Genomic DNA, 27,146 nt, shown 5'->3' on the forward strand with positions numbered 1-27,146 from the left:
CTCCCCAGCCTCCTGTCCCCTGCTTAGTGCTCCTTTAATTCCATTATTATTCAGTGTTCCAGCAACTTCCCTGGCCTTTTCTTCCCTTATACTGAAAGAATTCTTTGTTGTTCCAGATAAGCTTTGCAAGCTATTTCTGTGCTTTTCTGATGCATCTCCCTTGCAAGAGCTTGTGGTCCTTTCTGTCCTTTTAATTTGGGCAAGGCTTCTATTTACTGAAGGAAGATTTCTGCTCTCTAATATAATATCTTGAAGCTCTTTGAAGTGATTTAGACTTCTTGGTTCCCTTCTTCAGCTACTTTACCAGCTGACGGCTTTTGGGTGCCAGTCGAAAATGGTCGGATGTGCCCAGGAATTCTGTTGTGGCCGGTCTTGAGCGGGGCTTTGGGTGCCCTTCTGGGTGGATGTTTTTCCCCAGAGGGGCTCCTTCGTGTGCTTCAGATCCTGCAGCTTTTAGTGTGCGGTTTCCACAGCGTGTGATCTTAATGGGTCACCGCCATTCATGTTGTGCTCCTGCTGAGACGCCTCAAATTCCCTGGGGGTGGTCTGTGCCGGGGTGTTGAGAAGGCAGGCTGGGACTGGGAGATCCCGTCTGTGAAGCTCCATGGGAGGCCTTGGGGCAGGCATGGACTCGCGACGGAGCCTACCTCAAAGGGTTGTTGTGAGGATGAAGTAGCGAGCAGGAGGAGGATGTGCATCCTCTTGAGCTTCTTGCAAGAGGGAAGAAGGCGGGATGGAAACAGAACAGAGAGAGGGCGCAAATGTGTTGCCGAACTTGCGCTTTCGTGGACCCGAATGCAGGCGGGTGGGTGGAGATTGGCGCTTGCACTTAACTGCCCTCCGGCGTCCTTAGGCCGGGTCCTGGCTGCGGAGGTCAGGCAGACCTGCACCTCCCTCGGCTTTGCTCAGCGTTTGGCTTCCAGGAGCCGATCCTGCCGATGGGCGCAGCTGGCTGCTCGGAGGGCTGAGCGGTGGCGCGCCAAATGCGCAGCCGCCGCCTCTTGCAGGGCCCTCCCTGTTGGGCTGCCGCCAGGGGAGCCACGCAGGCCGGGTCTCTGCAGGGTGGGGGCGAGATGCAGTGGCTGAGGAGGGCCCCACTCCAGCCGCGGGCCAGGAAGCCTTCTGCTGCAGAGCACAGAGGGGGCACCGCTGCCAGCCGGGGGCCCCGTGGGGCCCTGCTCTGCCTGGGGCTGCTCCCGAGGCCCTGTGTGTGCCCCCTTGCCAGTCACGGTTGGGGGGCAGCTGCGCTGGGGGCCCGCTCTGGCCCCAGATGGAGAAGGGGAGGAGAAGGCTTCCCAGTCCACACAGCCGCGACTGGGGCGAGTTGGGGAGCAGAAGAGGTGGGAGTCGTCGAAGCAGACACCCAAAATCCTCCAGATGAGCGATGCATGCCCCGTTGCCCCTCGCAGGCAGGACGGGAGCCAGCAGCGAAAGCGACGGTCTTGCTGACCGTCCATTTCCCTTCAGAAATGCTGCTGTGCCTCCTGCCAGGGGCTCCACTTAAAAGGTGCGATGGATTAATCATGCTTTTGGGTGCGCAAGAACAAGCCAAGAATCTCTGCGAAGTCTATCAGTAAAGCGGGTTTGAGCTGCCAGCAGACCGCCTGCTAATACAGAGCCCCAAGAGCCGAACTGAGCCGGGGCTGAGCCACCCCAAAGCAGCGCTCGCCCCTGTTTGGGAGCAGATTGCCCCATGGTTCCCCTGCGGGACGTGGCTTGGGCAAGTCACGATGCTCTGAGGGCTAGCCTGCAACATTGGCTGAGAAATAGCTGCGGATGCTCTCCGTTGAGATTTCTTGGCTGAGACCTTTTAAATACTTGTTCCAACTGGTTGATGACACACAAGGCTGGATTGCCTAGAAAATCATGGCCTTTGCATATGCAGTAAAAGATGGAAAATATATAACTTCAGCTTATATGTGGAAGGATGAGCTTTGTAACTTTAATAACTTTGGTTAAAGAAATCAGAATGAACCATAGTTAAAATGGCAGATAGCTAAGAGTATAGAACTAAGGAATCCAATGTCATATCTACCAGATATCAGATATAAATTGCTGCAGATGAGAATAAAGGAAATTATTTTAAGTTAACACGGGAAAGGGTGTTAGGAACGGACATCCCTGTAGACCAGTGGAGATGCCTTTTTAGCAGACCGAAAATCTTCCTCTGGCCCACCGGCTGAGTTGACCTGGGTGTCCAGTGCACCCCGCCAGCGCAGGTGTACCGCAAAAACCGGCCGAGATGGGGAGAAGCGGCGGGGGGGGGGGGCGATCCTTACACTTGGCGAGCTTGCCAAAGACCGCCTGGGAATTTCTGGGAAGCGGATCGGGATGATGGGCCTTCCTGTGCCTTGCCACCCCTGGGCATCCGCTGTGGGCCTCTTTGGGTGCCCCTGCGGGCCTGCGGCGCCCACCCCTGGCTGGGGCACATGAACCTGGGAGGGCAGAGGGGCTGCAGCGGAGTGCAGACGGGTGCCTGATGGGGGCGGTGGGCCTCGTGGTGAGGTGCCACGCCACGAGGCTGGGGACGGGGTTTCCCGCTCTGGACCAGGCCCATGTCCTGGGGAGCCGCCCCGTTCTGTGCCGATGTTCCCGGACATTCCCAGGCGGCCGCACGCTTTGCTGTGCCAGGAAGACGCCGCCTGGGCGCCAGCACCCAGGTGGCACCCTGGGGCTGGGGACAGGGTGCCTGTTCTGTGGGGAAAGGAGGCCTGGGCGTGGGGAGAGGGGAGCACGGCGAAGGCACCCTGCCTGCCCTCCTCCCCGTTACGCTGGAGGGGGGCAGGCAGAAGCAGCCAGCTGGGGGGTGCGAGGAGCCCCCGCTGAGAGCGGGCCGCCTGGCGCGGCTCTGCGTGCCTCACCCGCCCCCCTCGCAGGCAGGGCAGCGTCCAGCCGGCACCGCCACTCTCCCGTGCCTTTCCTGCCGCGTCGCCCTCCTTTCCTCTCCTCGGGATCGGCTCCGTTGGCTTAGGAAATGGGGAATAGCTGCCCGTACGGAGCGGCTGGCAGTGCAGGGGTCTCTGCTCGCGGTCTGGCCACGCTCGCGAAGTGCCCCGAGCGCGGCAGAGCGCGCAGGAGAAAGCCTCAGAAGAGCATGCGAGGGCCCTGCTTGATCGGGCCCTGGGGGCCCCAGGCCGGGGAAGGGTGCAACAGCCCCTCCCCGTGGGCTTGCCCAGCTGGCGTCCGTGGATGCCTCTCCCCCACTGCCAGAAGCAGCATCCCTCCCAGGGCACCTGGCGGAAGTGGCTCCCGTTCTTAACGCTGCCCTGCCTTTGATCTCGCTGAGACCTCCCCCCACTCGGCGTCCTGGGGGGCCTGCTGTGAGCCCCAGTTAAATGAGAGCGGGTGGAGGCTGCCTCTGCCCGGGGAACATCAGCCTGTCCACACCGGCTCACCTGTGCCCCCCAGCACCTGGCGGGCAGAGGCAAGCGCCTAGCAGGGACGTCTTGATGACTTCGGGGCCCTTCCCAGGTAGCCACCTCTCCCAGGTGTGGTGACGGAGAGGTGCCCTGCAGAGCCAGGCTCTTCCTCAACTCGGGAATCCTGGGGTGGGATATAAGGGCTTTACAGGGGCCTAGTTGTTACCTAAGAATTGCAGGGATTTCTCACCTTGTTATGAGATTTCTGTAGAAGTTGGGAGGACAGCTGCTGAGGCCTTCCCCGAGCGTCCGCAGCGTGGCCACGAGATATTTCGCCACCGGCGCCCTTCGAGACCGGTGACCGCTCATGCCGCCTCTTGTCTTTGCGCAGGTCTCTGGAGGCGTGGATGAGGTGCGCCCCCGTGGCCTCTGCCGCTGACGAACGACTTTCCATGGGCAGCTCTGCCACGGCGGCAGACCCGGAGAGCACCGCGGATCATGGCTAGCCCCCCCAAGCTGACCGGAGAAACCCTGATCGTGCACCACATTCCCCTGGTGCACTGCCAGGTCCCGGACCGCCAGTGCTGCAGCGCCAGCAAGCGGACCAACCCCTTCTGCCAGCCCGACCTGGGGCTCGCCCGGCCCGGCCCGGCCCCCGAGCGGGACTTCTTGCAGGCCGACTCGTTGCTCTACAGCAGCTTGCTCCAGGCGGCGAGCACAGACCTGGCCCCTGTGAAGGCAGCCGGGCACACGGAGGGCCAGCCCAGGGAGCTGACCGCCAGGCGGCAGAATCCGTTCCTGCAGAGCGGCGGCGGGCCCCCGGAGCCGGGCCCCGAGGACCTGGGCCAGCGCTCCTTCCGCCTGCATGGCGGCCGAGCCAGCCTCCCCCCACGCGAGCGCGCCCTGCCCCCCTTCCGCCTGCACGACGCAGACCCCACGGGGAAGCCCTGGAGCGCCGCCAGCCGCTTCGACGTGGTGGAGGGCCGGGAAGAGACGCGAGCCGGCGATGAGCCCAGGAAGGGCAGCGGGCCAGAGTGCATGGAGCTGGACGAGTACGGCGGCCCCCCAGGCAGCCTGTCCAGCTGCTCCTTCGAGCACGAGTGGGCCGCCGACCCGGACGAGCTGCTGCTGCCCGACCTGGAGGCGGGCCGCAGCCGGACGTGCAGCTGCTCCAGCTCCGAGCCGCCGCGCTGCCGCTGCTGCAGCCTCTCGAGCCCGTCGGAGCCGCCGGACCAGCAGATGGGCTGCCTCAGCGACTCCTCCTGCAACAGCTCCGACGGGGTCCTGGTGAACTTCAGCGCCCTCTACGACAAGGCGAGCGGCCGCGCCCGGCCCTGCCCGGCCCCGGGCAGCCTCTCCTGCAACTCCTCCTCCGGCAGCCGCTCCGACTCGGCCGCCTTCTACCTCGACCTGCACGCGTCGCCCGAGGAGCCCGGCACGTCCTGCGAGTCCAGCCCGCGGGGGGGCGGCCCGGGGAGGGCCTGCGGGTGCCACCGCCCCCCCTCGCCCCTGCTGGACGCCAACTGCAACTCCTACCCGGCCCTCTGCGAGCCGGGCGCCTCGGAGGGCTCCGACCTGAGCGCCTGCTTGCAGAGCAAGGCCCGGCTGGTTGTGGCCACACAGAACTACTACAAGCTGGTCACCTGTGACCTGTCCTCGCAGTCCTCGCCCAGCCCGGCCGGCTCCTCCGTGGCCAGTGGCTCCGAGGAGCGCCTGCGCGGCAGCCCGCTCCAGCCCACGGAGTACTACCTGTTCGGGCGGCCGGGGGGCCCGCCCGAGGAGAGCGACTCGGAGGGCTCCCGGGAGGGGCCGCAGGGGCCGGCCACGGACGAGGCCCTCGAGGGGCAGGTGTACGTCAACGTGCCCCCGCCCGCAGCCGCGGCCGGGCGGCAGCGCTCCCGCAGCTACGACCGCGGCCTGGAGCGCAGCCCCGCCGGCCGGCTGGGCACCCTGGAGCGCTTGCTGAGCTGCCCGGTGAAGCTGAGCCAGCCGGAGCTCATCCCGGACGCGCCGCCACCCAAGCGGGTCACCTCCTTTGCCGAGCTGGCCAAAGGCCGCAAGAGGAATGGCTCCTCGCCGCCGCTGCCGGCCGGCCGGGACCCGTCCCTGGAGTACACCGCCATCCCGGAGTACCAGGACAGCCCCGTCTTCCGGGAGGAGCCGCCGCGGTCCAGCCAGAGCCTGCCCCCCATGCCCTTGGCTCGCTCGCTCCACCGCAGCTGCGAGAGCTACCGCCGCCCCGAGTGGGGCCACAGCGCCTCCCGGCAGAACGGGGGCCCCAGGGAGGTCCCTCCCTGCGGGCCGGCGGCCTTCGAGCAGCCGTTCTTCTCAGCTCCCGCAGAAGCAGGGGCCAGTTCTGCCAGCAGCCACGGCCAGAAGGACGCCCGAGCCCGTGCTGACGGTAAGTCTCCCCCGGATCCGGGGCAGAGTTCTCGACCGGCTTCCTGATCATGGCTGGGGGTGGCGGGGGAGCTGCAGGGCTGCTCTGGGGGAGAGGTGCGCCCTTGTCCGCGGCTCGGATTTGCTCGGCCTGCCCTCCTGCTGGAGGAGGGCTCCCACGGGGATGTGCTGGGAGGGGCGAGGGGGTCCCCCAGGCGACCGCTCGGCCCGGAGCCGCCCGGTGCCCGGGGCTTGCGCCCGGGTTGCCTTTCTCTGCGAAGCGAAGCGAGAGGATGCGCCAGCCACAGGCCCTTCTGGCCCCCAGGGCTGGGCCCGGCTGCCAGGCAGCTCTCAGGCAGGTTGCAGTAACGTGCGGACACGTCCTGCCAGGGGACTTCTGGCCGAACTGGAGGCCCGGTCCTGCTTGGGACGCTTCACGTGTGAGTGGCACATGCTCTGCGTGGGCAGGGAGAGGCCGGGGGAGGAATCCAAAGATGACTGGGCACAATTCGGGAAATGGCCCGGGCCCTGTTCTGATGTGCTGGAAGCATCGGCTTGGGTCCCCGGGCCAGAACGGGCCCAGAAACGCCCAGCCCCTTGTGCTCTTGCTGCTGCTGGCTCAGGCGTGCGTGCGTGCGAGAGAGAGAGAGAGAGAGAGAGAGAGAACGCGCATGCGAGCGAGCTGCCGGTTCCGGGGCAGCTCCTGGCGGGCCAGCATCCCTGCGAGGAGGGCGCTGGCGGGGCAGGGGGCTCTTGGCACCCACTGGCAGAATCCCGGAATCCCGGAAGAGGGAATAAAATGCGGGTTCGTGGGAAAGACCAGGCGTCCAGACCATCTGAGGCTTTATTGTTTTACCCCAAGGTTCCCGCAGTACTCAGGATAATGCATGCATTACCGGGCAGGCAGAGGGGGACTCTGCTGCAAAGCTTCAACACCATTGCAGGGCATTTATAGGTACACAGGTACAGGGCAATTGATGACAGAATGCAGAGATTACATTAAGATTCTGAGGTCATCACATACAGAGCAGATAAAGGAATGTCAGTCAATCACACAGTAACAATGAGATCGCAATATTTCTAATTGCCTGTACTGACACTTTAGTTGAGTAACTTGAACCCATCTCCAGGTCTGCTCAGACATGCAAATTCTAGCTACTAGAAACTATTTATGATAAGCGCAGACTCTAAACATTCTGCATGATCAGGGCACATGAAGCCCTCTGGGCTATCAAAAGATTATTGTAAACTGAATTCCAACAATGACTATTTACAATGTATATTCGGGCTAAAATGGCCTGTCTGCTGTAGCCCACGGCTAAAGGTGAGAGAAAGGAGCTGGGGAGGAAGGCCATTTTCAACAGTGACAGCTTGGTTTTGAGAAGGAAGGCAGGATTTGATCCCACAATGCAAAGGCCCACAGGAGTAATGCTTTTCAGACAGGATTCACCCAAATTTTCCCAACACCCCCCCTCCCCCGCGGCTGTGCTGGGGAAGCGCCAGGAGCCTGCGTGCAGCCGCACCTCCTGCCCGCCTCCCCGCCTCGTGTGGGCAGCCCCAGGGGGCAGCGCTTGCTGGGCACCTCGGGGGGCGGTGCAGCGGCTGCTGGGCGGAGAGGGAAGGGATCCGAATCCATCTGACTTCCAGAGGGCCCCTCAGGCTCCCGGCAGGGCTGTGCCTTCCGCACGGCATTCCCTTTCCTCCAGTCGGATTGGGTTGCTGCGCTGCTGCTGCTGCTTCTGCTGCAGGGTGGGGGCGGCTTGCTGGGGGGTCGTGAGACACCTCGGAAGCGCCACTGCAGGGGCCCTGCCGATACGGCCGAGCGTTTGCCAGGACACGGGCAGGTGCCTGCAGGCGCCTTCCGGCTCGCTTGGCCAGAGAAGGCGGCGGGCTGGCTCGGCCTGCTGCCCCGTGAGACCTCCTCCCGGGGGCTCAGACCACTGCCCATCTGGGGGGGGGGCTGTGGGGTGCCCAGGCAAGCCAGCGGCTCCTGCCTCGCCCTGCCCCAGGCCACAAAGCCGAGCAGGGGCCGGCCGCCTCGCTGCCCACGGGCTTCCTGTGCACACGGAAGGGGCTCTCCTGCCCTCCCCACGCCAGGGCACTGGCTGCGTCTCCCGTGGGATGCTCTCCGGGTTCCGTGCTGCGGGGCCGCGGCGCCGGAGCCTCTGCCAGCTCCTGGAGGCGGGTGCGTCAGCCAGGAGGCGGGTGCTGCCGGCCCACGTGGGGAGCGGCTCCGCCCCTGCCCGGCCCAGGGCCGGCGGGGGGAGCCGCGAGGGGGGAGGCCGCTTGCGCTGGTGGGGCTCGGAGTCGCCGCCACGTGACCCTCCCGGGCCAGGGCTCTCCGGCCCGGCAGCCTCGCCAGAGCAGCCCCTCTGTGGCCCCCACCCTGCCCGCCGGGAGCTCGCGGTGGATGTGCCGGGAAGGGCTCGGGCCGGGGGCAGCGGCTGCCTCCTTCCGCCAGCCCGCCAGCCAGATCTGAGGAGGTTCCTGTGTTCCAAGGCTGGCGGGCCCCCGTCTCCATGCGCGGGGTCCTGTGGCCGGGGCCGGTGCGGTGGTCGCAGCCTGCCGGGGGCTCGTGGGTTCAGGACGGGGTGTGCCGTGAACCGAGCCGGGGGAACGTGAGGAGGGCCTCGCGACTGGGAGGGGCCCCTGCTTGCCTCATCCCCCACCGCTCCCCGGCTCGGCACCCCGCCATTGCGCTCACGGGAACGCGCCCAGCCCAGCAGGGGGGGCCCGGACTGGGGGCACCGGCAGCCGCTTCCCCAGGGACTGAGGGAGACGCTGCGGCTTTGACGGGTCCTGCAGCACCGCCTGAGGCACAGCCCTCCAGCTGCTGGGGGGGCTCCCTGCCGCGGGGCTGGGCCACCCCCTCCCTGCAGACGGCGGATCGCGCTCCGTCATCGCCGCTTTCCCAACCGGCCCCGCGTGACGGGGCAGGCGCTGTCTGCTCGCCTTGGTGCGTTGCGTCGCGTCACTGGGTGCTTCCCGGCGAGGCATTTCCTGTGCTCCCGGCCGCCTTCCTTTCCTCTCCTCTTCCTTCCCTCCTCCTCCCCCGTGGCTGGAGGGGAAAGCAGGCCGACTGTGGCTTGATGTTTGTGCAGTGCTTTGTGCTGCTTACGCGATCAGACCTCTAAATGCGGACACGGTGCACCGCAAAAAGACCAGGCAACGAGGGAAGGGCTGCCCGGCGCCACGAGCGCATCCCGAGTGGGGTGTGGATTGCCAGGGCGGAGAGGGTCTCTGTGCTCGGGGTCACCCTGAGTGAGCTCCCCACAGGGGGAGAGTCGGCCGGGTTTTCCTGATGTGCCGACCCTTTCTCGTTGGAGGCGATTGGCTTTTTCTGTGGGGGGTTATTCTAACCCAGCAGGAGCCCATCAGCAGGGGCTCCCTCCTCTGCGCATGGTGCGTTCCAGGCCCTTGAACAGCTTTCCTTCGTCCGCTCTGTGCGCTGCCCGCCCTCGCCCCCCTGCGCAGGAGCAGTGGATGGTCTCGGAAGGGAGCCCAGAGCTGACTCGCCCCCTCGGACGGCCTCCCCTCCCGTCCCCTCCCCAGCCTCACTGGCTGCACGTAGCCATAATGCGGGGGCGCACCCCTGTCTGCCTTTAGCTCCCAGCATTCCCTGGCCGCTATCGCTGAGGATGCTGGGAGCGGTGGGATTCCCCTCCCACCTGCACCCTCAGGAGTTGAGCCCCCCGTTGGTTTGGAGGGCTGGGGGCTCCGAGTGTCCGTGCCTCTCTGTGCCCGAAGGCGACAGCCCCAGCAGGCACAGCCGGGGCATCGGCGGGGGAGCTGTGGGCGCACAGCGGCCTGTCGGCCACCCTCGTGCTCATGGCCACCCCGCTCCTGCGAGCTGTTTGCTCTGCCACCCCGGGGACTTCGGGTTTGGGCCCTCCGCCGCCATGGAATCCCTCGCGTGGGGCAGCCAAGCCCGTCCGCGCCTGGCTTTGACGCGTGCTCTCTGCCCGCTGCAGGTGGGGCCCCGGACAGCCCGGCGGTCGTGCGCTACAGCAAGGACCAGCGGCCGACCACGCTGCCCATCCAGCCCTTCGTCTTCCAGCACCACTTCCCTCGGGCAGCCAAGGCCCGGGCGCTGCACGGCCCCCTCGCCTCCAGCCTGGCCCAGCTCTACAGCCTCTCTGCCGCCGCCCGCCGGCCCGCCGGCCCGCCGCCCTCCTCGGCCTCGCAGTCCTCGGCCTCCTCCACCTCGGCCGACCAGCCCCTGGTGGGGGGCGCCCCGGGGCACGGCCAGCGCTCTGGGGACGGTGCCGCCTCCCTCGCCGACGGCGGCGCCAGGAAGCCTCTGCCGGAGACCACGCGCCCGTCCCCGCTGGGCAGCTACTCTCCCGTGCGGAGCCACGTGCCTTCCTTCCACGGCGTGGACTCTTCCTCCCGCTCGCCCACCCCGGGAGGCCACCCGCCGCGCAGCCAGTCCTGCCCGATCTCCGCCGGCCTCCTGCCCACCGGCAGGCCCTCCCCGGCCGCTGCCGGCACCGTCAGCCACGCCCCGCACCAGAAGGAGAGTCCCACGCCGGGCTCCGAGGAGGAGGGCACGGCGCTGCCTGAGCCCGTCAAGCTGCGTGCCACGTGTGTGCCCCCGGGCGGCACCCTGCTGCCCCTCCTGTCCGCGGGACTGGGCCTGGCTGGCACCGGAGGCCCCGTGGAGCCGCTGTGGAAGGCGGGCGGCAGCGAGGGCGCCGGCTTGAGCTCCGTGGGCGGCCTGCTCACTCGGCCCCTCAACGGTAGGTGGCGAGCGGCCCGTCCGGCAGGCCGCGGGGCGTGGGGCGGGCTCTTGCGTCGTCCTCCACTTGGGGCGCTCCGTGGGCCGGGGTCAGGTGTGCAAGGAGCCCCCGTGCAGCGTTCCTCGCGAGGGGCGTGCGGCGAGCTCCGGCCCTGGCTGGCGCTGCCCTGCAGGCGAGGACGGGTCCTCTTTGGCCGGCCTCCCGGCTCGCCCCTGCCCGGTGGGCTGGCGGGGCTGTCCCATGCAGCCCGTGCGCCCTGGTGGGGCGGTGGCTTGCCGTTGGGGGCGGGCGGAAGGCCAGGGCGGGGGGTGCGCAGCCCGCTTGCCCCCGCGTCGCACTGGCAGGACAGAGTCCAGGGAGGGCCCTGCTGTGGCCAGATGAACGGGGAAAACCCCACAAGGCGCCCTGGAGTCGCAGGGCCCGGCCAGCCCCATCTTGCGCTGCTGAGGCACTCTTGACGCGCAAGGGAAACACGCAGGGAGGACGGGCGGTCTCTGCGGGCGCCTGGAAAGGCTCGGTTTCTCGGGGGGCTCGTGGGGGGCAACTAACTGCTCCGCCCCGCTCGCCGGGCTCACAGCGCTTCCAGCCCGTCTCCCCCTTCCTCCCCACTAACCAGCTCTCTGTCCCCCCCACCTCCTCTGCCTCCCCGCCTCCCGCTGGCTTCTCTCTGGCCGCGCAGCCCACCACCTCTCTCCGCAAGCGCTCAAGTGGCGGGAGTACCGGCGCAGGAACCCGCTGGGGCTGGACCGGGCCCCGGGGCTCGCGGGCAGCCTGGACTGGAAGCAGCGGCACGAGCACGGGCTGCCCTGGAGGACCCCCCGCCTCGAGCTGCCCGGGGCCGCGCACGCAGGACGCTCCGGCAGCAGACTCAGCGGTGCGCCCCTCCCTCCCGCGGTCCCCCCGAGCGTGGGCAGCGCGGCCCCGGCCCGGCCCCGGGCCCCAGGGAGGGTGTCGGGCAGACGGGGTGTCGAAGCCCCGGGTGAGCCTGTCCTCGCCCAGCTGGCCCGGGCGGGATCCGGTAGCCGCGTGTGGCCTCCGCGGGGCTGGTGCGGCTCCGTCCCACGGGCCGCCGTCGTGGTGGGCGCCCCAGCACGTCCCGCCGTGCCCCCCGCGGTCGTGCCCTGGGAGCGGGTGGCCGGGGGCCGGCGACAGACGAGCGTCAGGACGGGGCCCCCGCCGCTTTCGAACTGGGGATAGCATGAGCTGAACTCTCCCGTGGGCCGGGCCGCTCCTCGCGCTTCTGGGAAGCCTCTTGGCTGACGGAACCCGCGGCCGCCGCCCCAGACCCATTGCTCAGCAATGGGGCCGCTCCCCGTGGCTCCTCCTGTGCCTGTCTCTTCCACCAGGAGAGCCCTTGGGTGCCGACCCGACCGGGCGCCTGGCAGCCTCGCTGGCCGGGGGCCGCACTCCACCGCCCCTGTAGCCCCCTGCCCGTGGAGCTGCCCTGGTGCCCCCCCCCCCACACAGCAGGCGCTCTGGCAGAGAGCTGCAGGTCCGAAGGTGTTGCGGGAGGGGCTGTCGGGGGACAGAGGAACCACGGGGCCACGTGGGGGGGCCCAGGCAGAAGGGGCCATTGCCAGGCCCCTCCTCTCGCTGGCCTGGGTGGGCGTGGCTGAGGCGGCGCCCAGTCTCACCCGGGAGGGCCCCGGGGGCTCCTGCGCCGTGCCCCCGCCTCCCGGGCCCAGCCGCATCCACGGAGCTGGTGCTGACCCGCCTCCGCCCCCTACAGGGCAGCCGGCGAAGCACCCGCAGCTCAGCTACTCCGACTTCTTCCCGGACTATTTCTCCTTGGCGGAAAAGCCCCCGGCAGAATTCTGCCTCTCGCCAGATGGCAGTGCCGAGTCGGTCTCCGTCGACCTGGGCCAGAAGAAGGGTAGGTCCTTCCTGCTGCTGCAGGCCGGGCGGGGGGCAGGGGGGGCGCCCTCGCCCACGGGCCTTTCTGCCGGAGGAGCTGCGGGGCCAGGCCTGCGCTCTGCCTGCGGGGCCCCGAGCCATGGCCCCGGAGCTGGAGGAAGGCAAGCCGAGGCAGCGTGGCTGGAGGGGCACAGTGTCCTCTTCTCCCCCAACGGCACTTCCGGGGGAGGAATCCAGCGCGGGCGCCTCTGGCGTGGGGGAGGAGTGGGGGGGGGAGGCAGGGCCACCCCGTCCAGAGCCCCCAAAGCGGCGCTGTGCCAGGCAAGGGCTGGCTCGCCCTCCCTCCCTTCCTGGGCCCCGGGACCCGTCCAGGGCGCTTGCCCTGCCCCGGTGGGCGGAACGAAGGTGGTTTGGGGATCCGGCCGTGGGTCGGTGTCCCTGGAGGCAGGCGCCCTTGTTTGCGGTGGGCATTTCTGTTGCGCGCCTCCTCTGCCCACGGAGCTCTGGGAGTGCAGCCCTCACGTGGCATGGCAGGCAAGGAGGCGGAATGGGGGGCAAGGCCCCCCCGCCGCCGGAACAGGACAGGGGCGACCCGGCCGCTCTCCCACAGCCGGGCTGAGCAAGGTGCTGCCGGCCCCGCGGAAGCCCCGCCAGCCGGCTGGTCGGCGGCCAGTGTCCGGGCGGCCCCTTCTTTGCGCCGCGTGTGTCCTGGCGGAGGCAGGGTTGCCGGGGGGGCGGGACGGGAAACGGCGGCTTGTTCCTGGACTGTCCCCCCCAGGAGACTCGCCTGGCGCCTTCCTGCCTTTCTTCTGGGCACCAGGCAAAACCTTCCTCTTTAAAAATTATTCTAAGAACCAATTGCCGAAACACCTTTGTTTTGTATTTCTTGCTGTATTTTATTGTTGTTTTCAAAGTGCTGCTGGTCTTGCTTTGCTTTTCCTGTGCCTGTGCCTTGTGGCCCTGAGCCGCCCAGAGCTGCTCTGGCAGAATCGGGCAGCAAGCAAATGCTCGAGAAGTGGAAAAGCAGACCCTCGGGGACGTTTTCGGGGAGAAGCGGGCATCTGGGGCCAGAGAAGTGCGTTCAGTCCCCGGTTGGGGCCCGTGGCTGGGCCGCCACGGGGCTGCTCACGCGCTTCTCGTCGTTCCGCTGAGCAGGCCTCGTCAAGGCGATCAACATGGCCGTGGATCTGATTGTGGCGCACTTCGGGACCAGCAGGGACCCCGGGGTGAAGGTGAGCCGGGCTCGGGGGCGTGTGCTGGGGAAGAGTGCCGGCCTCGCGTGTCCCCGGAAGGGCCGAGGCAGCAGCCTGACCCCACCCCGCCTGCTCCACTGTGCCCCAGCCTCACGGGGACCTCCGGCTGCGGCAGCGCAGTCCCGGGAGATGCAGCCAGACATGCTGTGGAGGGAAGGGGCCGTTTTCCTTTAGCTGCATCGCCTGGTCTGGGCCGAGGCGGCTTTGAGGTCTGCGGCGGTGGCGGCACCGTGGTCCTTCTGCCGCCAGCGCCCCTGCGACTTCCTTGTCTTGTCCTGTGTCAGAACAGCCCCGGGGGCTCGTGGTGCAGCCACGAGAGAGCCACAGCGTTGCGCCGGCCTGGGGGCCTCGCCAGCTCCCCTCTCACCCCAGCCCGTCGCGTGGCCTGCCCCGAAAAGGTCACATGGTGGCCGGCCAGCACACACCCACAAAAGCGGCCGTGCCCCGGGGCAGAGGGCAGGCGCGTTGGAAGCGGCCGTCTCCCGGGCGGGACCCCGGGGCCCTCGCCCTGCTGTCTCCCGGTTAGGCCATAGGTTGGGCGGGCGTCCGGCGGAGGGCTTCCTGCCCCGCTGCGTGCCGCTTTCGCGGGAGGCGCTGCAGATGGAACGAGGGGCCCGCAGCGTGGGAAGCGGGCGCTCTGCCCTGGCTCCTGCGCTTGGGGTGCGGGACAGGCAGGCAGCGCGCCGGCACAGGCTAACCGGTGCCTCCCTCTCCCCACTTGCAGGCCAAGCTGGGGAACAGCTCCGTGAGCCCCAACGTGGGGCACCTCATCCTGAAGTACCTGTGCCCGGCCGTCAGCAGCGTCCTCGGCGACGGGCTCAAGGCCCACGTGCTGGACGTGATCGTGGGCCAGCGGCGGAACCTGCCCTGGAGTGTCGTGGAGGCATCCACCCAGCTGGGTACGAAGCGCTTCTCCGCCGCGCGCTCTGTGTGCCGGCTTCCCCACCACCCCTTGGCGGAGCCCCCCTGCTCGCGCTCGCCCCCCGCCCCTTCGCCGCGTTGCACCGGGCACCGACAGGGCGGCCTGCAGAGGCGGGGGGCAAGGCGGCCTCCTGCACACAGCATCAGCCCCCCTGTGGGGCCACGGGCCGGGCCGGGGTGCAGCTGGGGTGAGGGGGGGCGGCAGTGCCGGAGGGGAGGCAGGGAGGGAGTGCGAGTGGGACGCGGGTGCCGCGCCCTCCGCTCGCTCGGCCGCCTCGGATGATTTCCACGGGCTGCCCAGGGGAGGGGGGCCATGGTGGGCGCAGCAGGCCGGCAGCCCCTCTGCCATGGGGAGTGGGGGGGCAGCCGTGCTTTCCCGACCCCCAGCTGGGACCAGGTGTGGAGTTGGTGGTTCCCGGGGGGCCCGGCCAGGCGCCCCTGGAGTTGCGTGGGAGTGAGGGCAGAGCAAGGCGTGTGGGGCGCAGACCCCAAGGCTGGTGGGGCCTGCGCGGCAGGGGTGGACCGGGGGTGTCCTGGGGGAGCAGCAGGCCGCTCGGCAAAGGTGCCAGCCCGGCGCGCGGAAGGAGGGCTCCAGCGAGCGTCCTTCGGGAGGCCGTGCTGGCCGCCCCTGGCTTCCCTGCGCCCGCGTCCGCTGTGCTTGACCCACCTCAGCAAAGGCGTTGCTGAGCTGGGAAGGGCAGGAGGCGCGCGCAGGCGTCTAGCAGACCTGCGCCGCATCCCCAGAGCGCCGCTCCTGCCGCGCGGTGCCCCAAGCACCCGAATCCTCCCGGGCAGCTCGGCAGCCAGAGTGCTGCTCGCCCGCTTCTCCCTCTGTGCCAAGTGGACGGGGCGTCTCCTTGAGGGCCCCTCTTGGCTCCAGCCACTTTGCCGCGGCCCTTTGCGGGCAGATCCTGATGCCGGAGCCGCGGGCCCCGAACGCAGCGGGGCCTTTGCGGCGGGGATCCAGGCTGGCATGACCACGGCCTGCGGGGCCAACGCCCGGCCTTCCGTGGCGCCTTTGCTTTGATTCAAGTGCTACCTTTTCTTACTGGCATCTTCACAGACTCAGCTATGCATCAGTCAAACGCGGGGTATTCGCATCTCCTAACAGGAAATCTTGCTGTGCCTGAAACAAGGGGAGTCGTTCTGATGAGGAAATTGGGCAAAAGTGGACTAGACAGGGAAACGATTAGGTAGATCCGGAAGGGGCTGCTAAAGTGGCTCCTTCCCGGACTGGAGGCAGGCAACTGCGGGGGGGCCGCGGGGTCCAGTCCAGGGCCCAGCCTCTTCAACATCTTTATTAAAGATTTAGATGAGGAAGTAAAGGAAAGATGTGCAGACGATGCATAACTGGGTGGAATACCACACACCCTAGAACAGTGGTGGCCAACCTCTGGCACGCGGGCCACAGCGGCACGCAGAGCCCTCTCTGTCGGCACACGGGCCAAGTCCCCCTGGCATCACCCCGGTGGCCGAGCATCGGATAACAGCGCACATAGGGGCCATGGGCATGCTTGGAAAGGGGTACCGGCGCCAGGTCATGAGGTCACTATCCGCGACTCCTTAGCCACGACTCGCCCAAGCTTTTGCATAGCCGGTCAGTGCGCTGCTGATTGATTGGACTGGCTGTGAGTTGTTTTTTTAAAACCAAACCTCTGTTTTCAGGTTTTATTGTAGTGTTGGCACTTTGTGATAAATAAGTAGGTTTTGGGTTGAAGTTTGGGCACTCGGTCTCTAAAAGGTTCGCCATCACTGAGTTAGGGTTAGGAAAACAAGGTCTCCTGGCATGATTTTGATGGCTGGAATGTGTTTAGAATAGGCAGAAATGTTGAGCTGTGCAGAAAAAGCTACTCAAGGGAGGCTTTCTGAAAATTGCATTATTTTCAGTGCAGCTTTAGCCCTATATTAGGGTTAGGGGTGTTCACCAGGGTAGGGTTAGGGTTAGAAAAACGAGGTGTCCTTGCATGATTTTGATGCTTGGAATGCGTTTAGAATGGGCAGAAATGATGAGCTGTGCAGAAAAAGCTACTCAAGGAAGGCATTTTCAAAATCGCCCTCTTTTCAATGCAGCTTTAGCCCTATATTAGGGTTAGGGGTGTGCACCAGGGTAGGGTTAGAGTTCGAAAAACGAGGTGTCCTGGCATGATTTTGATGCTTGGAATGCGTTTAGAATGGGCAGAAATGATGAGCTGTGCAGAAAAAGCTACTTGAGGAAGGTGCGGCCCAGGATGGCGGTGTCTGGAGGCCACCCTGCCCTGCCCCCCGTGGACCGGAGCAGGCGACCCTTCCCAGGCCAAACCATTCCAGACGCCGACCCAGACGTAGCAGATCCCCTGCACTCCTCAGACCTCGCCTGGAAGGCTGCGTGCAGGTCTGCCAGCACGATTTAAGAAAGATGCAGGTAAATCAGAAGGGGTCCAGCAGAGTATGGGAGCAGCAGGGGGCTCGGCTCGATGGCCTCCTGGCCCCCTTCCAACTCTGCTATTCTGATTCATCGGTGTTCCCAGCAACTCTGGAAAATAAACAAACAGAAAATAAATTATTCCCCGAGAGACTCGGGCAGCCTTGCTCTCGGTCGCCACCTCCCCAGGATGGGTGCTCAAATCCCGTCCCTACGCCAGTGTGCGTGGGCTGGGGCCCGCGGGCCGGGCCCGATCCTGACCCGGCGCGTGTCCTCCTCCACAGGGCCCTCCACCAAGGTGCTGCACAGCCTCTGCAGCCGCGTCAGCCAGTGCGGCGAGCTGAGCAGCCACGCCATGCGCTTCAACGCCTTCATCTTCGGCCTCCTCAAGTACGAGCGACTCCCAGGGGGCCGCCGTCGCGGTCGCGGCTGTCTGGGTGGGGCGAGCATCCGGGGAGGGGGTGTGGGGGGTGGGCGCGTGGGGCCGCCCCCGGGGCATCAGGGCAGCACGCAGGGCGGAGGCCGGTGGGGGACGGCAGCGAGAGGCAGGAAGCGCGCAGCTCGCCCGCGGCAGGGAAGGCGGGCCGCCCTGATGCCTGGGGGTGGCACGGGCGGCCCCCCTGTGTGCCCAGGATGCTCGGATCGGGGCCCCGTGAGCCCCACGCACCGCCTGCCCGTGCGTGCTCCCAGGGGCCCTGTGGGGAGCTCAGGCCTGCCTCTCGCACGGCCGGGGAGCCCCGCTGTCCCCGCAGGGAAGCTCTCGTGTGGGAGCGGCTGCTTGGCTTGCCGGCCCGACTGCGCGCAGGCACCTTTCGGGGAGACTGTCGTGGGCCATGGGGCCCCAAGGAGGCCCCCGGGAAGCCCTGCCCCGTGTTGTGGGGCCCCGAGAGACCGCTGTGGAACGTCCCGCCACGCCTTCCCGGTGGGAAAAACCGAACAGCCCCGCGGCGACCCGCACTCCCAGGGGGCTCCAGCGGGCACTTGGCCCCCACCCCGCCTGTCCTCCCCACGGCTGGGGCTCCCCGGTTCTCACTGCGCCTTCTCGCTTTCCCCACAGCCTCCGGTCCCTGGAGTTCTGGTTCAACCACCTGTACAGCCATGAAGGTGAGCGCACTTGGCTGTGGTGGCGGGGGGGAGGGGGGCGCCAGGGGCTGGTGGGGGGCAGGCCAGGGCTTGGCCCAGCCGGGGGATGGGTGCCAGGTGGGGGTCGCAGGCAGCAGCACTCGTACTCAGTCCAGCGGGCGCCGGACCAGGAGCTGACCGTCCCATGCTGCAGGGGGGGCATGCCCTGTGCCTCCCAGACAGACCCTGTGTTTGCCCTGGCTCTGACACTTGGGCTGAGGGAAGCTGGGGGGGCCGCACTGTCCGGGGGAGCTGGAAGCCCAGGAGCCCCTCCTGTCTGGCCCTTGCCCCAGGGCTTGGGTGGGTCGTGCAGGCCCCCCGCCCCGAGGCTGCTGCGCCTTCTTCCCTGTGCGGGCCTGCCCCCCCGCCTGTCTGCCTGCCGGGATGGAACTGTAGGGGTGTCCGGGAGCAGAGCCTTTGGGGGGGCGGTGGCCTGGCCGGTTGGAGAGGGAGAGGGAGAGCCGTGCAGGCCCCACGGGCCCCTGCCAGGCGACGGCGGCCACACGCGTACTCTGCAGCGGGGCTGGCGGGGGCCCTCCTGGGCACGGGCCGGGGGGAGGAGGGGGGGCGGCACCGAGGGGCCTGCCTGCCGTGACCGGCCCCCTCTCCCGCCGCAGACGTCATCCAGGCGCACTACCAGCCGACGGGCTTCCTCGCGCTGGCACACGGGCTGTGCCAGGGCCTCTTCGAGGAGGTGCTGCTGCTGCTGCAGCCCCTGGCGCTGCTGCCCTTCAGCCTGGACCTCCTCTTCGAGCACCGCCTGCTGCAGACGGGCCGCACGCAGCGCCAGCAGAAGGAGCTGCTGTGCGCGCAGCAGGGCCTGGTGCTCTCGGCGCACTCCACCCTGCAGCTCATGCGCGCCCACGGGGGCGGCCGCCCGGGGAGCGCCGATGGCTGGGCGGCCGCCGAGCAGGACGCCGGACCCGAGGGCTGCCGGGGCAGCCTGGGGAAGGAGGCCGACGCGGGCGCAGACGTGGGCACGGGTCCGGGGGCCCCCTGCAGCGGCCGCGAGCGGAGGAGGGCCCGGGACGGCCCCGCCGAGCCGAAGAAGGACCGGCAGGCCAGCTGGTGGTACCAGCTCATGCAGAGCTCCCAGGTCTACATCGAGGGGGCGGCCGAGGGCGCTCCCCGCATCCGCTATGAGCGCAGGAAGAAGGCTTTGGTGGAGGGCGCCGGCCGGCAGGGCGAGCCCCGGAGGGCCCCCCCACCGCGGGAGGGCGTGGTGGAGGGGGCCGAGGCCTGCCCCATCACCGAGGCGGCCCTCAAGGGAAGAGCCCCGCCGGAGGAAGAGCCCTCGCGCATGCAGCCGTCCTCTGCTGGGGAGGCGGCGCAGGAGAAGGGCCGGCCCCGCTGGATGGGCAGCCCGCCGGACTCGGTGCTGACGGAGCTGAAGCGCGTGAAGGAGGCGGAGGCGGAGAGCGGGCTGGCCCCGAGGCCGGGGAGCCCGGAGCAGCACAGCGCCCACGGCCCCGGCAGCGGCCCGCCCAAGTGGGGGCACCTCTTTGGCTCCCGGAAGGTGCCCAAGGAGCCCCGGCAGGCCAGCAGGTAGGGGGGCCACAGCCTGGGATAAGGGCAGCTGTGCCACATGGGCTGTGTGCGGAGGGCTGGGAGGGACAGTGGGCAGCTGCTGGGGCGGCGGGGTGAGGGGGCCGGGTTCTCGCTCTGGCGCATCCTCGGCTCTGGCGGCACGGCGATCGCCCCCGCAGCGAAAGGCACCGCGTGAGGATGTGCCAGTGAGGCAGGGCCCCCCACGTGGCCACGCGGCAGGGCAGCTGCTGCGAAGGGGCGAGTCGGACGGGACGTGTCCGTGGGGCAGAGCCGCGCAGCCGCTCGGATGGCGATCAGAAGCGCTCCCCCGCCAGCGCCAGCGACAGCCACCGGAGTGCGGGCCCCGAAATGTCCCTGCCGCGTGGCCACGTGGGGGGCACTGCCTCACCGGCACTTCCTCACGCAGCGGCTTTCGCAGGGCCGGGGACGGGACACGGGAGGGTACCCCTCGCAAGCAGCAGGTCCCAGAGTGGGGTCCCTGAGGGAGGCCTGCGGGGGGGGGCGCTCTGGGGCACAGAGGAGGGGCATTTCAAGCCCCCCCCCCCCCGGCTCCAGGCAATCTGCAGGACTGTCTCCGTTTCTGAATGACTGGAGGGCAAGGCCCGGGGAAGCGGGAGGGGGCAGGGAGTCTCCACGGGGAGCGCGGCCCGGGGTGCCCACCTCCCATGCTCAGGGCCGTGCCCGCGCGCCCCCTTCCCGCGTTTGCTCTCCTTGTAGGCTGCCGTCCGGCTGGCTGAACCTGGATCGCTCCGTGTTCCAGCTGGTGGCCCAGACCGTGGGGGCCGGCGCGTGGCGGGAGGCTGCCCTGGAGCCCCGGAGGCAGCCTGCAGAGCTCTCCCCACCGCGGTCCGAGGGGGCCGGCACGTGGCTGGACAGGAGCACGCCGCCCGAGGTGCCGTGGTGAGTGGCGTGGGCCGGGCGGATGGCGGAGGCAGGCGAGCGAGCGAGCGGGACGGGTGGGCGGCCCCAGAGCTTCTTACCGGCCCCTTTCGTCCTGCCGGGCCCCGGCTCGGCCTCGTGGCATGACGTGCCAGCTGCCAGGCAGGTGCCCTCCGGGCGTGCCCACTTTGGTGACCCCTCCGGGGGCCGCTTTGCCTCGAGCCCTTGCAGCCTTGGGGAGGCGCGGGGCACGAGCTCCGCCATCTTGGGCAGGGGGCACACCAGGGCTGGGTGAGTGCAGATTCCTCGGGCTGGAGGGGCCCAGGCGGCCACATCGGATCAGCCCCGCGCCAGAGGCCGGCTTGCCTCCGTGGTCCGCTTTCCTGCAGTGCCCCCATTTTGGGATCTGGGACATGGTGCCTCCCCCCATTCCTTGCACTCCTGGGAAGAGCGCCTCCTCCCATGTAACCCAAAAGGCATCTGCCCTGGGGCACATTCAGCTCCCAGGACCCCAAAACGCCACTCTGTCAGATAACGTACCCCAGGAAGAGGGGGAACCCGAAAGCAGAGCAACGGGAGGGGGTCCGCGTCTGGAGGAGGGGCTGGAGAGCGAGGAGGCCCGGCCCACGCCTTTCCGGGGCTCCCTTCTTGCTCCCGTATTTCGTTACAGCTTGCTGCCCGTCGGGGGAGCGCAGCGCTCTGGAGGGGGCGCAGACAGTCATTAAGCCCTGCTGGGGGCGATGCCAGCGGAGCCCTTCCCCCTCTTTCTGGAAGCCCCCCGGAGGAGCATTTGGGGAGCGTCCGTTGTGGGGAGGGGGTGTCCCTGCCAGGCCCCCCAGAAGGGCTGCTGGCCGCGGCAGGGTCTGGGCTGGAAGGGGCGCCAGGGTCTCCCTCCCCTCCCCTCCCCTCCCCTCCCCTCCCTGCGCGGTGCAGCTGCCTGCTGGGGCGGGAGACGCAAGGGCGCGGTTGGGCGCATCCCGGCTCGGCTCCTGCGCTCACGGCCGCGCCCTTCTCTGCAGCGGGGTGAAGGCGCTCTGCCACCACATCGCCACCGAGGCCGGGCAGCTGAGCTTCCGGAAGGGGGACGTGCTGCGCGTGCTGGGCAAGGCGGACGCCGACTGGCTGCGGTGCAGCCGCGGGGCCGAGACCGGGCTGGTGCCCATCATGTACGTCACCCACGTGGAGGACGAGGACTACTGAGGGCCGGTGGCCGCGCCGTGGAGCAGAGACCGGCAGGGCGCCGGCGGAGGCGGCCGCCCCCCGCGCCCGGAGCAGCCTCGGGACGGAGCTGCTCTGCCCTGCGCCCCCGCCTGGGGCTCGCCGTCCGGAGCCGCGCGGCCCGTGTGCTGGGCGTGCTCCTCCCCTCCCGCCTGCAACATCCTTCCGACACGGACTTGGGGCCCCCGGGACTCCCGCCACGGGCGGTGGAGCGGCCCACGTCACGCCGCGGCCCCAGCATGCATGGCTTCCGTTCCATCTGTGCCAACGGCGCCACAGCGGGACTCCAGGAAGCCCCGCCGCACCCCTGCGGGTCCCTGTGCTAACACGTATACATAGGTAGGTAGGTAGGTAGGTAGGCAGGCGGCCACCGCATCGCATCCCGTGCCCGCCACGCTGCAGGGCCACGTGCAGCCGGCCTGGGCAGGACCACCTGGAGGGTTTCTAGCTTGGGGGGAGGGGGGAGGGGGAGCCCCAGGGAGGCTGCCAGCGCACCTGCGCCTGCCGTGGTTGGCTAGCGGCTGTTCCACGTTAGAAGCAGCTGGCCTCCGGGAGTTGCCCACTGGGCAGCATCGGGGGGGGGGCGCGGGTTGGGGCAGGGCGATGCCTGCAGCCCCCGGGGGGCCTCAATCGGCAGCGCCCGCCTTGCGTGGGGGAGCAGCGGGGCAGAGCCGGGGGCTGGCGGAACAGCCTCTGCCCCGGGGGGGAAGGGGCTTCTCCAGAGTGGGAATGCCCTACTCCGTGCTGTGCTGTCTTCCCAGCACTGGGGGAAGGGGCTTCTGGCCCAGGCGCCCGCCTGCACCCCCACGGAGCCAGTGGCCAGTATTAAGGCCGAGGCCCGCCGGCCTCATCCATTCCAGGGGGGTCGCTGATGCTGTGCGTGGTTCTTCTGCAGATGGCGCCATATTTAATTTTCCCTTCCGGCATTAGAACAGGGTGTTTTGTCTGTATTTATTTCTTTATTTATGACGCATATTAATAAAAAAGGTGCTGATGACGCCGTCCCTGCACTGTCACCAGAGTCTGCTCCCAGTTCTGGGCAGGGGCTCGCACGGTGCCCAGACTGTGCCCCCCCCCCCCCCGCCGCCACTTCAGCAGATGCAGCAGCAAAGAGTTCCCCGAGGAGGCAGAAGGGCGGGGAAGGGAGGAGGGAGAGGATCCCCGGCAGAGTTGGGGAGAGGGATCACGAAACCGGGCTGGAGAAGGGGGTCTGCCGGGACGCGCCAGGGGCGTGACGGTCTCTTTCGCATCCTTATGGAGAAAAACGCTTTCTGAGCCCCTCACCCCATGGCGCGTGGGGCTGGCTTTCCCCGGTGAAGGGTGAGGAGAGCGTCCGCATCCCCGCTTGTCCCCAGACCTCCCCCGTCAGCTGCTTTTTCTGGCAGGCAGCAGCCCCCTCTGCCCCCTACCTGCAGCCAGGCATTTCAGTCACCGCCCCTGTGGGAGCCCCATCCAGACGGCCGCCCGTGCCGGCAGCAGCCCCCTCTTTGGGGCTGGGGCAGCGTGGAGGAGCCTCCGTGTGGCTCCCCGGCAGCGCTCCAGGATGGTCGCCCTCCGCAGGACTTCCTGCTGCAGCATGCGGCCACCATCCAGCGCACGGCACCTCCCCCTGCAGAAAGGCCCGGAGGTGCCTCCTGCCCCAGCCAGCCAGCCAGCCAGCCATTCCCAACACTGGCTGGCAGCAGCAGGGTCTGGGCAGGTGCATTTCCAGCCGCACCTGCAGCTGCTGCGGGGACTGGACTGGGACCTTCTTCATGCCCAGCAGGAGCCATTTCAGGGAGCTCCTGCCCGTGCCCCGGCCCCCCAAATTTGAGGCAACCCGACTGATCCCCTTCTGGAGCCGGTTCTCATATTTACCATATTTTTCCATCTAAGATGCCCCCATGTATAGGATGCTGCCCGCTTTTGTTACCCAAAATTCAGAAATCAATAGAAGACATTTTAGAAACAGAGAAACAGAACGAGTCAGAAGGGGCTTCCTGGGCCATCTAGTCTGACCCCCGGCTCCAGTCATGTCCGCTCACGACATGCCCACCATGTGCACATCCAGCCTGTCCTTGGACACCCGCACCGATGGGGCCTCAGCCACCTCCCGGGGACGCCCATTCCTCACCCTCGGGGTCCCGACTGTCAGGAAGTGCTTCCTGGCATCCAAATGGAACCTGGGTTCCCTGAGCTTTGCTCCGTTGCAGCGCATCCTGCCCTCCTCTGTAGGGGAGAACAGGTCTCTACCCATCTCCGTGTGACACCCGCTCACATGCCTGTATGTCACCAACATATCCCCTCTGAGTCTCCAGGCTGAAGAGACCCAGTTCCCTCCGTCTCGCCTCATACGGCATCCCCTGCAAACCGGCCACCAACCTTGTGGCCCTGCGCTGCACTGACTCCAACCTGGCTATATCCTTCCTGTAATGAGGGGCCCAAAAGTGAACACAATACTCCAATTGTGGGCGCACCAGAGTCATATAGAGTGGCAGTAATACCCCTCTCGATCTAGAAGCCACACTTCTGGCTATGTAACCAAGGGTGGCGTTTGCCCTCTTGACCACCGCCTCACATGGCTGGCTCACGTTCAGCCTGCAGTCAACCAGTCATTTTAGTTAGTGATCCGGCAACATTTGCATACCAGTGCTGTGACCTTATGCATCACACTTGGCTCTGAGCAGATCATTCTGTTCAGCCTCTGTAGCATCGCCTTTCGTTTCAAACACGGATATCCGTCTCTTCAGCTCCTGTTGCATCGCTGCTGCCTGCTGAGTCACTGTCCATGTAGCCGAGAGGGTCCTCACCGACTGCGGGCATTTTCTGCGCTCGTTTCGTGTTCTTGTGGCCAGCCCTCCTCAGGAAGTGGAGCACCACGCTGCCTTTCCTTAAAATCAGCCATCTTCATTGCGCTTGCAAACGCTCTCGCCCGACATGGTGACGCACGGGAGCCTCTCTGGCGCTGCCCCAAAATCCAAGCCTTAAGCCTCTGCTCCAGGCTTGGCTGTTTTGCTGGCTTTCCTCTCAAGGCCACCTTCTCTTTTGGCCTCTTAAGGAGCTGTTCTTCCTGTTTTCTCCACTGCCTGATCATACACTCAGTGGGAGGAGGTCCAAACGGTCCCTCCGCAGCTCTGTTTCCACGCTCTTCAGCATAACCGATTACATCCCGTTTAAATTTTGCAGAGTAAGGCATTCGCTTACCGGTACCGGTATTTATTTTTCGTTTCTGACATTTTACGGGTCAGAACGCTCCGACATTACCGCTCCCCGTCACATCTGGGCATGGCTGCACTTTCCCCGCAGCATCAGCAGAAGCCAGTTGCATAAGGCTCGCGAGCGGAGACCTGCTAGCTGTCTCTGCAATTGCAAGTTTGCTCGTGAGGCTGCTTTGCAGAGATGAGGTATAAGCGGTTTTGCAACCACAGTTCTCCCCACCCCCACCCCGGTGTATAAGACGGCCCTCCATTTTTAGGTAAATATTTTTAAGAAAAATTGCCGTCTTACACACGGAAAAATACAGAGGTGTTTCCCAGGCCCACTCCGGGGAAGTGAGCCAGAGGCGGCATGGCCCGCTCTCTTCAGAGGGCTCCGGGGGGTGCTGAGGAGCAGCGGTTCCTTTCTGTCTCGGCCGGGATGTGGCCGGCTTGCCCCTCCCGAGAGGAATGCGGACCTGAGCACAATCTTCGCTCTGAAATCGGCAGACTCCTCTGCTTGCAGTGCAACTTATGGAAGAACGAAAAATAAACTGTAGGAGGTACAGAAGCACCCGAGTCAGTTGAAAAAATGTACGGAATGGATGCATCAGGAGAAACATACGTGGAAATACGCTATTTGGTGTAAATACCCACAATCTGGCGTGAGGCGGAGCAAGCCACAAAGCGGGGGCTGCGGGGCCGTGGCACGGCCTCACCTGTTCCTCGATGGGTCTGCTGAAGGGAGGGCAATCTGGGGGAGCTGCTGCTGAGCCGAGCTGGGCCGGGGCTTGTGTGGAGGGACGAGGGGGGCTGGTCGGGGAGCCCAGCTCTGCTCTTGGGTCTTCCAGTGGGGCCTGGACTGTCAGCCCACCAGAGGTGAGGTGGGACTGCATGCTGCGGACACCCTCCGTCCACGCTCATTCACCTTCGGTCGCTTGCGGATGTTCAGATCTCCGGGCGGCAGCTCCGGTCGCTTGCGAACTGCCCCCACCACCTGCAGGGACGTGCCCTCCCTCCCCTCAAGCAGGTCGGCCCCCATTGCTTGGACCCCAAAGATGGCCCCTCTGAAGGGGGGCGACATTCTGCAGGGCTTGCCTTAATTCCAAGCCGATCGCTAGATCCTCGAGCGTGGTGGGAAAATGTGCAGCGAATGGCCGTGTCCCGTGTCCACTTCCACTGTTTTCTTCCGGATGGGCTCAGCCTCAGAACCGCACGCGTCGACCCAGGCAGGCCCCTCGCTCTCGAGGCCGGCGGGATGCCTGGAACCGGGCTGTGCCACTGCCCCCGCTCCAAGCGGGGCCAAAAGGAAATGGGCCGCCCTTGTCCCAGGGCCGTCTGAACAGCATGATGGGCCCCGGGCAAAGCCGTGCACTGGGGCCCCTGTGACAACGACGATTAACTACTGTTAATTTTGAAGGTTTTCCAATTTTCCAAGGGATAACATACATGGATCAGTATGGGGCCCACAGGCAGGTGCCCATCAGGCCCAGGTGTTCGAGGGCCCCGCCTTGTCCTCGAAAGCTGCCCTCCCAAGAGCAGCTACACGGTGCAGATGCTGCTCCTGGCGCTTGGCGGGCAGGGGAGGAGCGGCCGGAGCCCCACGGGAAGGCCTGTGGCCCTGCCCCGCTCGCCTGCCCCCCAGCAGGGGGTGAGAGACCCTCTGGGGCAGGCCTTTGCCAGGGCGGGAACTCCTTGCCATTTTTCCGGCCTCAGCGCCACCCTCCGAGGACTGTCGCCCGTTTGCAGAGCATTCGGTCGAGCACCCGGCCCGAGGGGGAGGCAGTGGGGAGGCTGCTCCGATCAGAGGCCGGCTCGAGGCACGAGCCCCCCCCCCCCCCCCGGAGCCTGCACTGAGGGTCATGAGGGCTGGAGCCTTAGCGGCGCCCACGCAGCCTTGCCTGCCAGCCCGGGGCTGCGGGAGCCCCCCACGTGGCCATCTGCCAGCTCCTGGGGGGCTCGCAGGAGGCAGGGAGGCGAGTCGCCCCGCCCGCAAGCGGGGGAGGGGCAGCAGGCCCATTCGGCCCCTGCAAGCGCTTCCGTGCCCGTGAGCACTCGCACAAGATGGCTGCCCGAGGCACCGCGCCCGGGAACGCGTGCGCGGCGGGGCTGCCAGCCCCCCGGGCATCCGCTGCCCCGCCGGAGCACGGGAGGGGAGGGGAGGGGAGGGCCGGGGGTGGCGGGCGAGCGGCGTCGCCCGGGGCAGCCCCGAGTGCCCCGCCGCCGAGCTGCCGCACCGCGGCCGGCCCTGCGCAGCCCGCGCCCCCCGCAGGATGCCACCCGCGCGCGCAGGCTCCCCC

At 67.2% G+C, this 27,146-nt stretch overlaps 1 protein-coding gene across 4 annotated transcripts in view; it reads left to right on the forward strand.

The window, feature by feature from the left end:
• Positions 1–22,689, forward strand: part of RUSC2 (RUN and SH3 domain containing 2) — a 33,694-nt gene extending 11,005 nt beyond the window's left edge. Inside the window, exons 1-12 of one of the 4 annotated variants that reach the window (XM_044444056.1) lie at positions 7–1,507; positions 3,751–5,760; positions 9,710–10,477; positions 11,157–11,351; positions 12,207–12,350; positions 13,487–13,563; positions 14,309–14,483; positions 17,191–17,296; positions 17,964–18,010; positions 18,646–19,573; positions 20,294–20,476; positions 21,475–22,689. In XM_044444056.1, the coding sequence (XP_044299991.1) occupies positions 3,858–5,760; positions 9,710–10,477; positions 11,157–11,351; positions 12,207–12,350; positions 13,487–13,563; positions 14,309–14,483; positions 17,191–17,296; positions 17,964–18,010; positions 18,646–19,573; positions 20,294–20,476; positions 21,475–21,655 (4,707 nt within the window). In that variant the 5' untranslated portion in view covers positions 7–1,507; positions 3,751–3,857 and the 3' untranslated portion in view covers positions 21,656–22,689. Of the gene's footprint in view, positions 1–6; positions 1,508–2,277; positions 5,761–9,709; positions 10,478–11,156; positions 11,352–12,206; positions 12,351–13,486; positions 13,564–14,308; positions 14,484–17,190; positions 17,297–17,963; positions 18,011–18,645; positions 19,574–20,293; positions 20,477–21,474 lie in introns of those variants that run through there. The other 3 variants (XM_044444055.1, XM_044444057.1, XM_044444058.1) reach the window with 3 other exon arrangements.
• The last annotated feature ends 4,457 nt before the right edge of the window (positions 22,690–27,146 follow it).

The sequence above is a fragment of the Varanus komodoensis genome, unplaced genomic scaffold, assembly GCF_004798865.1.
Source record: "Varanus komodoensis strain SLA01 unplaced genomic scaffold, ASM479886v1 scaffold43, whole genome shotgun sequence".
NCBI classification, from domain to species: Eukaryota; Metazoa; Chordata; class Lepidosauria; order Squamata; family Varanidae; genus Varanus; species Varanus komodoensis.